A 13,829-nucleotide genomic window follows, 5' to 3' on the forward strand; every position below is an offset into this window, starting at 1 on the left:
TGTTCACTTCTCTCTTCCTGCCCCTCATCAGTTCTCTTGCCCTCTCTGCCCAGCCTGACTCAGCATGGCTGTGGAATTTAGTTCCATCGTCTTTTATTATGCTTAAAAAATCACAAACATTTCTTCATGCTTCCATGGCCATCATAACTCATTTACTGACTATATAGGTTATTGAATTAATATGTCATTAACCCATTTGATTATATGAAATTTTCCCTTAATTTTTACTCCTTTGAATAAGGCTCATATGAACTTTTAAAAATACATAGTTCTTTTCATCTATTAAAAAATTTCTGCAGAATATGTTGCCAAACCTGGAATTCCTAAATCAATTTATTGTTGTTTTTATCATCATCATCATCATTAATGTTATTGTTATTAGGTAGGTAATGTGTTTTTCAGACCCAGTCCCTGGTAGTTCAGAGGGTAAAGCGTCTGCCTGCAATGCAGGAGACCTGGGTTCGAACCCTGGGTCAGGAAGATCCCCTGGAGAAGGAAATGGCAACCCACTCCACTACTCTTGCCTGGAAAATCCCATGGACAGAGAAGCCTGGTAGACTACAGTCCGTGGGATCGCAAAGAGTCGGACACGACTGAGCGACTTCACTTTAATGTGTTTCTCACTAAATGGAACAGGATTCTTGCCACAGAAGTAGTTCTAATGCACTGCTGACAAAAAATCATGAGAACCCTGGAAATGGTATGTTATTGTTGTTCTCTGTTGTTCCTTGCTTAGCCCTGCCCGGCAGTTTCAGTCTGAAATATTTAAAATAAAGAAATACAATCCAGCTTTGGCATTTTCATTTTCCCAGAAATTAAATGAATGATGATCCACTGGGGTGAACGGCAAGACAAATAAGATGATGATTTGATGTGGATCCAGTGGGGCTGTCGTCTTACAGAGACCTCTTTTCCTCTCTCCATGAAAAACTGCAGCCGTGCTTCTCAGACGAGGAGGGCAAAGGAGACTGATGGTAGAGCCCTCCACAGGATCAGCAGGAGTGTAAGGAAGTTTAAAAAGCCCTTTTGTAGTCTCTGGAAGAAATGACACATTTCCTTTCTAAGTACCTTTTGGAAAAGTTTCAGGCTATTGTTTTTAAAATAACCTAAACATAGAGCTTGGCAAAATGAACACGTTTCTAAAATTTTTTTTCTACATTGACACAGTCTTAGACTATCAAAGAAAATCCCTCTACTAGAAAAATGGGTAGAATAAGCAGCAAGCAAAACATACGATGAGTTTAGGTGAGTGGGTGTCAGTTGTCAAAACAGTGAAGGAAAAGGAAGCTGTTTTATCTCGGTGCAGAGCATGGCTTCCCTAGTGGCTCAGATGACAAAGAATCTGCCCACAATGCGGGAGGCCCAGGTTTGATATCTGGAGAAGGAAATGGCAACCCACTCCAGTATTCTTGCCTGGAGAATCCCATGGACAGTGGAGCCTGGCGGGGTATAGTCTGTGGAGTTTCAAAGAGTTGGACACGACTGATCAAGTAACACATAGAGCATGGCTTGGACATTCATGAAGGTAGTTTTCGTAAAAATAAAGCCATCTGATCTTGGTACTTTGATACGGTTTATTAATGTCATTCAGGAATTTTTAATAGTTTGTGCCTATAAAGTGTTGCTAAACTGTATTGTTGTGAATAGTAGATTTTGTTTCCAATTTGCTGAATAGTAAATTTTTAGTCTGTGGAATTTGTTGATTTTTAAAATAAAACAGACCAACTTAAGCCTGTTTCGATAACCATTTTTTAAACCAATGAGATAAATCCTAAATACAAACCAAATTTCTGTATTACTTAATAGAAGTTATACAACTTTGTTTAATACATAGTTTCTTGAGAGTGCTGGAGTATTAGGAGTTGAACTTAATATTGTTTTGATTTTATCTCAGAAGTGGGAGATTTTAATTTGTCACCCAAGGAAGTAAAGGAGTATGCCTGGAAAAAGAGAAAAGGAATTCTAGATAGAATGTGTGAATACAGAAGTAGAGCCAGCTATCAAGGTCAGCTGCCTGATTTGAAACCTGATTCGCAAGCAAGGATGGTCTTCTCTCAGCCTGAATGGGGTAAACAATTTTTTCAGGTGGAACACCCCCAAGAAATAGTATAAATCTTGCCAGTTTTCTAGTGTGTCCGCTTGAGCTGGGTGCAGACCAAATGGCAGTATGGATGTTTGTCCTCCAAAGGAAATACTACTGCGTTTCGGAGTTCCTGGGGTCTAGGTAGGTCCCGTTTTGACCTTGGGCTAGTTTATCATTCTGAAGCTTCATGAAGTTAAAGCGTGATTTTTTCAGGTTAGATGATTGAATGGAAGAGAAGACTTTAAGGTTTTCTGCTCACAGCAGCTTCTCTGCTGTCTGAAACTATTCTTCTTTCAAGAAGACACAGGGAAGAGCACGTCTCCTGAGGCCTCCACTGAACTACTGATGCATTTGTGACTACAACTTTTGGGGTTGATTTTGGGGGTTTTAGAATATGTCAGCATTCTGATCTTTAGACCTTTAAAACCACACAGATAGGGAGCTTGTTAATTGCTTTGAGTGAAGGAAAGTGCTGCCTGACACCCTCATCTTCAAGTGCCTTGGCCTTTACTGTCCTGTTTGCAAGTGGAATAGAATCCTTGAACAGGCTTTAATGTAATTTTTAGAAATATTTATTTATTTATTTGGCTGCACTGGATCTTAGTTGTGGCACACAGAATCTTTAGTTGCGGCCTGTGAACTCCTAGTTGAGGCGTGTGAATTCTTCAGTTATGGCACATGGGATCTAGTTCCCCAACCAGAGATCGAACCCCAGGCCCCCTGCATTGGGAGCATAGAGTCATAGCCACCGGACCACCAGGGAAGTCCCTCCTTGAGCAGATTTAATGCTTAGAGGAGAGTTGGCCTTTAACTTCTTATAATTCCTTCTGTTTAATTCCCTGTATTGAACATATGTAATGGAATGTATCCATAAGCATTCTGTACTAAGTAACAAAATACTGTCAACAAAATGTGAAATCGTGTTAGTAGTTCAGGCCTAAGGATCATCATTATAAGCTTCTATTGATTTTAGGTGAGGGAAAGTGAAAGTCACTCAGTCGTGTCTAACTCTTTGCAACTCCATGCACTAAGTCCATGGAATTCTCCAGGCAAGAATACTGGAGTGGGTAGCCTTTCTTTCTCCAGGGTATCTTCCCAACCCAGATATCCAACCCAGGTTTCCCACATTGCAGGCAGATTCTTTACCAGCTGAGCCACCAGGGAAGCCCTTAGGTGTGGAAGACCTTGCCAAATGCTACTCATCCTGTGGTGTGCTGCCCGGGTGGACTACTGCCTGGAGAGAAAAGTCCTTGGTAGGGAGGTGAGGGACGAGGGCTTTGGATACAACCTGAGCTCGGTATTTTGGGCACCTGAGGATGACAGCTTGCTAGGATGCAGGGTCTGGGTGTGGGAATCACGAGCGTGTCAGTTGAACCCCTGATTTGAGACCACCACTGGTGGTCTGTGAGCCCAGCGGCAGTGGGATGTGTGGCTCCTTGGGAGTTGTCACCAGTTGTCGACATACCCGACGTGGTCTGGAGGGAGGAGCCCACCGGGTAACCTGGGAGGAGGCTGCACTGAGGCATGAGTGGTGAGGGTTGGGCGGTGGTGGACATGCCAAGAACAGAGGCAAGATCCAGTGTCTTAGGTTGGAATTACTTCTTACTTCTTAAAAAACAAGCAGAAACCTGCAACACTGTTATCACATCTAAAGAACAGTGTCTTTTAATATCAGATATCTAGTTAGTGTTCCTATTTGCAGCTGTTTCATGATAATATTGGAGAAGGCAATGGCACCCCACTCCAGTACTCTTACCTAGAAAATCCCATGGATAGAGGAACCTGGTGGGCTGCAGTCCATGGGGTCACTGAGTCAGACACGACTGAGCGACTTCACTTTCACTTTTCACTTTCATGCATTGGAGAAGGCAATGGCAACCCACTCCAGTGTTCTTGCCTGGAGAATCCCAGGGACGGCGGAGCCTGGTCGGCTGCCGTCTATGGGGTCGCACAGAGTTGGACACGACTGAAGTGACTTAGCAGCAGCAGCAGCATGATAATATAGGCATGTGTATGTAACAGTTTGACTGAATCAGGATCTGATAAGTCTCCACAAGGTGATGACTTGAGGTGTCTGTTAAACCTCTGTAGTGGTAGGCTGGTCCTCCATCTCTGTGTTTCCCCCCTTGCAAATTATGTGTTGAAGAAACTAGGTCATTTGTCTACAGAGTTTCCTGCAGTCTTGCTTTTTTGCTGAATAAACCTCAGTAGTGGTGGTTATTGTGTTCCTCTGCATTTACTATAGGCTGATAGTTGGATCTAGGGGTTTGACCAGATGTATTGTAAAATAAAGTTGGTATCATACTGCACTTATCAATTTTACATAGGGCCTTTTACTTAACGTTATATCATGAACATTTTCCCGTGTCATTAAATATTTTTTCTATTTCATAACTTCATTTAAATGGTTTCCAACTAGAAAGATCTTTTCCATCAGTTCAGTTCAGTGTCTCAGTCCTGTCTGACTCTTTGTGACCCCACGGACTGCAGCACGCCAGGCTTCCCTGTCCATCACCAACTCCCGAAGTTTGCTCAAACTCATGTCCATCGAGTCAGTGATGCCATCCAACCATCTCATCCTCTGTCATCCCCTTCTCTTCCTGTTCTGCTCCTTCTGTTCATGGAAATGTCTTAATCTCTGAGATTTGTAGAAGAAGAAAACTAAATAATCATGAACAGTAACCAAGAACCCACAAATAGTAACAGAGCAGTTTAAACATTACCTCAAAGAGTGTCAAATTTTAATTTAAGATGTTGAACTACAAACAGTAAAAAGTATAGATCTGTTTACACATGCTTTAGTCTGATCTGTGTCTCGCTTTCCCTTTTAATTTTGGATGTGAACTTGAACTTCCTAAAACTTCCTTTCACAGTGCAGGTACTCATGAAGGAGTCTGCCTGATTGTCTTGCTGTGTGAACCTCGTGACGTAGGAGCTCATTTAATGGTGCTTGAACAAAGAGACTGCGTGTCACCATGTCTTCATGGTGTCCACGCAGACGTGGTATATTAGTACCTGCTTGATTGCAAACAGTGAAAGTCATTCGGGTTTGCTGAAGCTGCTGAGGGTGTTCATGGTGAGGATGCTGGGGCGTCCGCCTCACAGAACCCTCAGAACACAGGAGAGGCCTCAAGAGCAGCTGGCGTGAGGCCCCTCCACCTGAACTGTCTCCAGCTTCTCTTCATAGGTTGGCTTCATTCTTCCCCCTTTATTAACGTACAGAATTCTGCAGTCCAAACTGTAAAACGTGTGGCCCGAAACAGTCATTTCAACTCCTGGAGAGGTACGGGTCTGTTTCTCTCTCTCGGTTTCTGATTTCCTAGGGAAGGAACTGACTAATCTCTTTTCTGGTCTGAACAGTGGTGATCAGAGGTGGGATAATATAGAGGAAAATCCTGGATTCAACTTGGCAAAGATTCTGTTGTGACCAGTCCACCGTGACTGGAACATGGGATGTGTTGTACAAGTGGCAGTTCGTATACTAAGGCCTGTCTCCAGGTCACATATAAAATAGCATGATGCCCACTGTGCTGCTCAGTCATCTGTTTGTTTGGATAAATGAGGGTCAACATCTAGTCTTTCTTTATTATGGTCTAATCATTTACAATAATCTTAAATAAGCTGGGCAGATTCTGACACATGCATACACCCACATCACCACCTCTCCACAGCCTGACACGGCCCCAGAAAGTTCCCTCGTATCCCTTTGCTGTGTTCTGTCCTTTCTCAACTCCAGAAGCAACCACTGTTCCAATTTTTATCCTCAGACACCAGCCTTCCTTGTCTCGAACTTCAAACAGAATGGAAACAGAGAGTGTCAGCACTTAGCCTTAATGTATTCTAGCTCAAGGTCGTAAACATTACTTTAGTGATGGCTGTGAGCCAGAATCTCGATGCTGTTGGAAATGCAAGAGTGGTTGTGACAGAGCTGACAGTAAGGGACAGGAGAGAGCTAGGACTCAAGGTGAAGGCAGAGCACGGCTGTGCTGGGCAAGGCGGTCAGTGTCCTGCTCTGAAGGGGAGGACGCCCAAAGCTTCCAGGAGGCTCGGTGGAGTGCAGGAGAGGCATTCCTTATTGTTCTTCTGAGGGGATGAGCCAAAATAGTAAACCTGGGCTATTTTGGTCGCTTGTCCTTTTCCCCGCTGTGGGCAGGACTTCCTCATCTCCACGTGTGCTCTGGTGAAAGGAGAGGCCCAGGGACTGGTGTGGAAGGGTTTCCTCCCAAGGCCGAGATGGCTGGGAACTCTCTGAATGAGCAGTGATGATGGGGTCCACTCTGTATGCGGGTCTCTCCCAGTTCTCCAGAAACGTTTTCTTTCCATTTACCTCGGCTACTCCTCATTTGGGCGAGATGGCCAAGACACCAAGTTTGCAGTTGGTTGCCAAGAGTCAGTAGTCAACAGCATTGTTTGTATATTGCTATATAATGAGCACTTTCCATGTGATTGATATTATTTAGAATCCTGACTCCTAGTTCCTGCATAACTTACCATGTATAGACATAACTGTAGATAGCTATTGATTGGGTTGGCCAAAAAGTTCATTTGTTTGTAAGTAAAAATAAAAGATATATTTTTCATTTTCACCAAGAACTTTATTGAACAGTGTAGTCATTTAACCAAATGAACTTTTTGGCCAGCCTGCAGGGTTTGCTGTAGTCCATGGAGTCGCAGAGTCAAACATGACTTAGCGACTGAATAGCAACAATAAATATATTGAGTGTGTGTGTGTATACATGTACACACTAGTATAATATGCCATGCACTCTGTGCGTGTATGTGTGTGTATTTGTCTAATTTGTCCAATTGGTTAATGTTATAAGGTCAGTGGGAAATAGTATTGAAAATAAGAAGTTTACTTTGGTAGTGAGGATAAATTTATTAAAGACTACTCATTCTTTTCTTTTCTCTACAGGACTATCCGAGTATGGCTGAAAAGAGACAGCGGTCAGTACTGGCCCAGCATTTACCACACAATGGCCTGTGAGTAGCCGCAGTTTCACCCAAGAAAAATGTCTTTGATGATTTAAATTTCAAAATGAGCTTGTTGGTTACCTAATACCTACAGCATTCTGTGTTAAAATGCAGGAAAACTCCCCTTCTCTTGCAAAAGGGAAGCTGAGTCAACTGGTTTAACTGAATCAACTTGAACAAAACTTGGAAAAAAAAAATAGGAAGAGGAAAGCTGCCCACCTCCCCCATTTTCCTTTGTCTTCATTTGGCCAACTTATATTAGTAGTAATTTTCTACTTAGTAATAGCTGATACTGACACTAAAACAGGATTCTGAACACTCCTTTGCCTCATACCTGGCCTTTTGTGCTACTTTTTCATAAACTCTGGGTTCTGTTGAGAAGTTTGGTCCAAGGCACGACACATCCTAAATGGAGATTTTTTTTTCCCAGTAGTCAAACATGTTCTAAAAATAAACCCAAAATATAAAGCTTTTGTATTGAGATTTTAGAAGAGCCCTGAGATGTAGTGACATAAAATTGCAGTTAAATCCTGCTATTCCTGCCAATCTAAGCTTTGTCTCCTTCTCTCCCACTTTTTCATTCTTTCTTGAAAAAAAGATGCTGGGTACCACCAGGTCCAAGCTGGAATCGAGTCCTGCCACCCCAGTGGCCACATGGAAGGCATCATAGCTGCTTATTTCCAGGTGGTTTTGGTCCTTAATGAGGAGATTTTCCTCAGTTTAGGTTTCAATGTTCAGAAGCTCCCCCCTGGGAAAAGACACACAGTTCTGGGGCAGGCTTGATGGTCTGTTACTAAAGACTATTATGAAGTTCTCCAAAGAAGAGCGCTTGCCAGGGCCAAACTCTGTGGACACTGAAGCTCCGTGAAGAGTTACTGCAGGGGCTGTGGGGTGTGTTACAAACGCAGAGTAGCCAGTTATTCAGCAGATTCTATTCAGTCAGCTTGAGTCACCCTTCCAAGCACCGCCTGTCTTGCTAGCACTTTCTCATTTGCACATTTATTGCAGGGTACCTGCAGGATTTCGATCTTATAAACATTTCCACAAAGGATTAGTAGTTTATCAGGATTTTCCATTGTCCTACCTTCCACTAATAGCTTGGGCAGGCTGGTCACCTTCTCTGTCTTGATAACTATTCAATAAGAATGAAGTAGACTTTTTGGAATACTGGTATAAAGCTAACTATTATAAAAGGACCCTTTTATATAATTATAAAATAATTAAAAAAAACTATTCTAAAAAGTAAAACTTCATTGTACGTATGTAGCATGTTAAGACTACCGGAAACCCTCATCATGGTTTATTGTGTAGGCAGTAGTATCTTCTGTCCTGCATCTGCATTTTTCTGTGGATGGGTCACCTTTGTTACTCAGTGTGGAACATGAAGTGTCTATTGTCTCAGTAAATGTCCTTGTAGGCCCATTTAATAAATTTACTTTGGGATTTTGGGGAAGTGGGGCAAAGGTAGATGGAGCACGCTCATCCTCTGAGCCTACCTTTTACTCAACTGGAAAAAAAAAAAAGGCTTCTCTTAGATGAGTAACTCCTTACTTCCAATGGTCCAGTGATGGGTCCATAGCTGGAAATAGCCACAGCAACCTGGGGACCTCTACAGTGCTGGGAGATGGTTTGTCATCCTTGTGGATGGTCTTATTAATGCTGTTGGCTGTGATTCCTCCCTCCTCCCCCTTTCCTTACACTTCAGATTTTGGACACAGGTCAGTCTCCTTGAGACTTCAGCTGTGGAGTTCATGCCCTTCAGAACAAGGAGAGTCTAAGATGGATTTTTGTACTAATGTCCAGTATTTAGTACAGTGACCCCTTGGCTTGCGTTTCCCCCAAATACTTAGTTCACTTTGTAACTGATTTCTCTCCTGGTTCACCAGAACCTAGCAGCAGCAGCACATGCTCTTCCTTGGCTTTTGAGTCTTGGGCACATGGCTTTGCTTTCTCCATTGCCATCCCTTGCTATCTTGGCTTAACTGTATCCTCCGGAAGTAGCTCCCAGAACTCTGTGGCTGAAAGGATCAGGAAAAAACAGAACAGAACAGGCACAGCATCTCTGCCATGGGTGACTGACACCTTTGTGTTTGATACATGCATGCAACCTTTTGCTTCCAGATGGCTGGTTATTACCTCCAGCCAGAGCAGTGTCTGCTGATGAAACTGCAGGAACACTGCCAGAAGAAAACAGAATGAATGAATGCTGAGAAATTTGCTTGTCTGTTTTAAGGTGACTTTTAAAACTAAACTCAAAACACAAGAAAAAAAGTGCCATGTTGCTTTTAAAAACTCCTGCAGATTCACCAGTTGACATTTTAGTGGTCATCCACGGATTTAAACTGTTCCCCGTGACGAAACAGAGGTGATCAGTAAGCGCAACCTTAGAATATTGCTGTACCTGGGCCAATTATGAATCATAACGGTACCTCACGTAACAAAAATAACTTTCAGAATCTGCTTTAGCTGAAGAAAAATGTAACTGTCAGTTTCTGTTTCTATTGCGTGCTGCTGCTCAGATGCTCAGTCACGTCCAAGTCTTTGCAACCCCGTGGACCATGGACTGTAGCCTGCCCAGCTCCTCTGTCCATGGGATTCTCCGGGCAAGAATACTGGAGTGGGTAGCTGTTTCCTCCTCCAGGAGGACCTCCCAACCCAGGAATCAAGCCTGTATCTCTGTATCTCCTACCTTGACAGGTGGATTCTTCTCTATACTCGCACCACCTGGAAAGCCCATCTACTTTGTGTCTCATACATTTTTCTTGGTACTATTTGACAAAATCATCACAACAGCTATTCTAAGAAAGATGATATTTTCATCATTTAGTAGACCAGGAAACTGAGGCCAGAGGTTGGAATTCTAGTCCATGCGCATCCAACTCCAGAACTGGGCTGCTCACCACAGTATGGGGTGGATCCACAGACTTCTCCTACAAAGGACCAGACATAAATATTAGACTCTGTGGGCCAGACTGTCTCTGTGGCAGCAGTCTCTGTGGCAGCTTCTCAACTCTGCCATTGCAGAATCAAAAGCAGTCATAAAGAATACATAGATGAATGAGCCTGGCTGTATTCCAGAAAACCCTTTGTTTATAAAACTAGAGTTTCAAGCAAAGGATTTTGTACTCCAGTGACCTTTTTAAAAGGTCTCTGATTTGAAAGATGATTTGTGTTTTCCTTATTTATAAAACTATGTTAACATTCACATTAAAAAAAAGATTGTCTTTAAAAAAAAAGCTTCTCTCACTAGAAGCTTCCCTTCTAGAGGAAATAAGTCAGAGCATTTTTATATACTAAACAAATAAACCAGGAAGGCTTGCTTTTTGTTTTTTAAATGTGAGAAGTCTCTGACCTTATAAAATTACTCAGCACATTGTAATTTTTACACAAAGGAGAGATTTTACATAATTCATGTGCAGTTTGTTATAGGATTGGGCATTAAAAGAATTGAAAAGAAGCTTAAAATTAAAACATTAAGATTTAGTAACAACTGAAAAGCAAGCAAAAATGATGACAGTGAAACTTTAAAATCATCAAAGGGATTTGATTTCTTGAAGATAAGTTTGTGTGTGATTATTAAAGAGCATTTTATGTGACAATAGCATCTATCTTTGGGCTTCCCCAGTGGCTCAGTGGTAAACAACCTGCCTGCCAATGCAGGAGATGCGTGTTTGATCACTGGGTCAGGAGAAGGAAATGGCAACTCATTCCAGTATTCTTACCTGGGAAATCCCATGGACAAAGGAGCCTGGTGGGCTACAGTCCAGGGGGGTTACAAGAATTGGACACGACTTAGTGACTGAAACAAACAAACATGTATCTTTGTGGTTATAATCCTTAAACATGATCATTCTTTGTAGTTTCAAACATCAATATGGTGGATAAGGGTGTCCAAATTTGTCGTCTATTCTAACTGTTAGGTGTGTAGACAATCTTAGTATCTACATTTCAATGAGATAGTTCTTGGAATGCAACTGAAGTAGTCTTTTTCTATAGCCTGATCATGCAGCTAACTATGTTTCTGCCTTTGAGTACAATCCAGCATTTCTTCCAGTTTTCTTCCTTTGGTGGAGAATATCCGCCATGATAATTAGAGAACTTAAAACTGTTTTCAGGTGGTAACTTCATTTATAGGATTTTTTATAAGACATTTTATTTCAAAGTAAGCTCTAGTTTGTTTGTTTCCTGGCATTCATTTCTTTCTGTTCTGTTCTGTTCTGTCGCTCAGTCGTGTCCGACTCTTTGCGACCCTATGGACTGTAGCCTACCAGGCTTCTCCATCCATGGGATTCTCCAGGCAAGAATACTGGAGTGGGTTACCATTTCCTTCTCCAGGGGATCTTCCCGACCTAGGGATCGAACCCGGGTCTCCCGCATTGGAGGCAGACGCATTAACCTCTGAGCCACCAGGGAAGCCCTTTCTTTCTGTAGTCAGTTAAAATTCTTAAGGCTGAAGTGAACCCAGATATTTCTTTTTCCAAGTGTTCCATTTTCTAAATCACTTTAATTTTGATTTTTAGCAGAAGGAAGTGATTTAGGGTTTCTCTTTTCTGAAACTCATTTCTCTGGCCCACGCTTTCTGGAAGAAGTTTAGGTGGAACCTGGAAGGGTCGTGTCTATGGGAAGAGTCAGGCTGTCTCAGTCACATGACACTGCTTTGGACAAAGAAACAAACTGGGATTGTACGAGTCACTGCAAAACGGAACTTTTTTTGACCATTGGGGAAAAAAACCAACAACAAATAATGCCAAAGTTGCCTCCCCAGTTTGCTCACATGCCTTGGAATGGGAATTGTGGTACTGGACAGCTCTCTTTCCACAGATGCCCGCTATTGTTTTGCCTGTGATGGGGATGGGAGGCGGGGCAGGATGACCCACAGAGTTTGGGTGGCAGATCACCTTCTCTAAACACTGGTCCCCACACCTTTCCAGAAACAGGTAGGAATTTAAATCAGGTGAAACTTCATGCTGACTCGCTTCACCCAGTCATAAAAGTAACTTGGAAGGTTATTAAAGTTAAAATTTGAAACTAAAACAGCAGAAAGAGATTTAATAACATTTTTTAAAATAAAACATCTTTGCCCTCCTTTTTTTTTAAACCTAAGTTGTATAGCTCTTTTTAATGATGCGCCTTGAACAATGACTTAACATGTGTAGGTCTGCTCATAACATGGTCTTTATCTCTCTGGCAGCTCCCTGCTCTGCTCTGGCTTACCATCATGATAGCAGACGGATATTTGTGGGCCAGGATAATGGAGCTGTGATGGTAGGTAGCTTCCAGAACGCATTCGTTGTATCGACCTCCCCATGTTCACCGTTGGGCAGTTTAAATAAAGTTAATAAAGAATGCCCAGTTGTTTGGCATTAGGAAATGTTTCATTTAGTACAGATAAGAGACCCAAAGATGGATTAATTCTGGAATTAACTAGCATTAATTAATAAATTAATACACTCCAGATTTTCCTTGACTTATGATGAGGCTTTGTCCTGATAAACCCATTGTAAGTTGAAAATACATTTAATACACCTAATCTACTGAATATCATAGCTTAGCCTCACCTACCGTAAACGTGCTCAGAACACTTACATTAGCCTACTGTTGGATGAAGTCATCTAACACAAAGCCTGTTTTATACTAAAGTATTGAATATCTCATGTAATTTATTGAATACTGTACTGAAAGTGAAAACCAGAGTGGTTGTGTGAGTCCAGAATGGTTGTAAGTGTGTCGATTGTTCACCCTCGGGACGCTGAGTAGGGGCTGTGGCTGCCCTTGTCCAGCGTCACGAGAGAGGATCGTACGGCTTATCACCCGTCTGGGAAAAGATCAGCATTCAAAATTCAAAGTACAGTTTCTACTGAATGTGTATCGCTTTTACACCCTTGTAAAACTGAAAAATCATAAGTTGAACCGTCCTAAATCAGGGACCAGCTGTAGCTCCATGGAGCTCTGACGATTGATGGCTGATTCTCAGGCTAACCCACAATGCACAGCCTTTACAGGAAACATGAGTCCCGTGGCAGCCCCCGTCCCTGAGCCCATGAAGGAGGAGACTGGGGCAAGGAGGACATGGGGGAGATCACGCATATGCGTGCGTGTGTGCGTGTGTGCGTGTGTGTATGACAGAGGAGGGAGAAGAACAAGATCAGGGACTAGTCATTCAGCCAACAACTCGTGTAACTCTGAGGCAGTGCTTCTCAAACCATCTTTGGTGAAGGACCAGATATTTAAATTTTCAATTTATTAGAGATTGGTGTCTTTGTAAGTCTAATTATATGTGTGTGTATGTGTATATTTCATTAAGATGTAATTCATATACCATAAAGTTCATCAAAGTGTGCAATTCAGTGATTTTATAGTATAGTTACAAGATTGCCTAGAGAATTCTGTGGACAGAGGCTACAGTCCGTGGCGTCGCAGAGTCGGGCACGACTGGATGACTTTCACTTTTAACTTTATCCACTTGACTGTCATGATGATATTAAATTGCTGGAAAGTTTTCTGAACACTTATTCCCTAATTTTCTGCTTCTTTAATCAGGACCGGTGGTCCACAGACCTCATTTTGAGCCGCGCTGCTTTACAGAACTGGGAATGGTAACAATAAGATTTAGCTAGTGGGCTTCCATCACATGTAAAGTGAAGAATGCACACGGAGCAGTGAGCACAGACTGGCGCCTGCACTCACCTGGCCGGAGTGAGTGGCACGGCCAGCCTGTAACTGTGCTAAGCCCTAGAGGGTGGTGAGGAGTTAACCAGGGGAGAAGGAGGAG

The 13,829-nt window shown here is 42.4% G+C and overlaps 1 protein-coding gene across 1 annotated transcript in view; it reads left to right on the forward strand.

Moving 5' to 3' along the window:
* Positions 1-13,829, forward strand: part of WDFY1 (WD repeat and FYVE domain containing 1) — a 51,209-nt gene that overhangs the window by 13,040 nt on the left and 24,340 nt on the right. The window contains exons 2-3 of the mRNA XM_055397500.2: positions 6,999-7,066; positions 12,249-12,322. Of these exons, the coding sequence (XP_055253475.1) occupies positions 6,999-7,066; positions 12,249-12,322 (142 nt within the window). The remainder of the gene's footprint in view (positions 1-6,998; positions 7,067-12,248; positions 12,323-13,829) is intronic.

This window comes from Moschus berezovskii, chromosome 2, assembly GCF_049115385.1.
Source record: "Moschus berezovskii isolate FMDL1 chromosome 2, NW_MosBer_1.0, whole genome shotgun sequence".
In the NCBI taxonomy this organism is placed as follows: Eukaryota; Metazoa; Chordata; class Mammalia; order Artiodactyla; family Moschidae; genus Moschus; species Moschus berezovskii.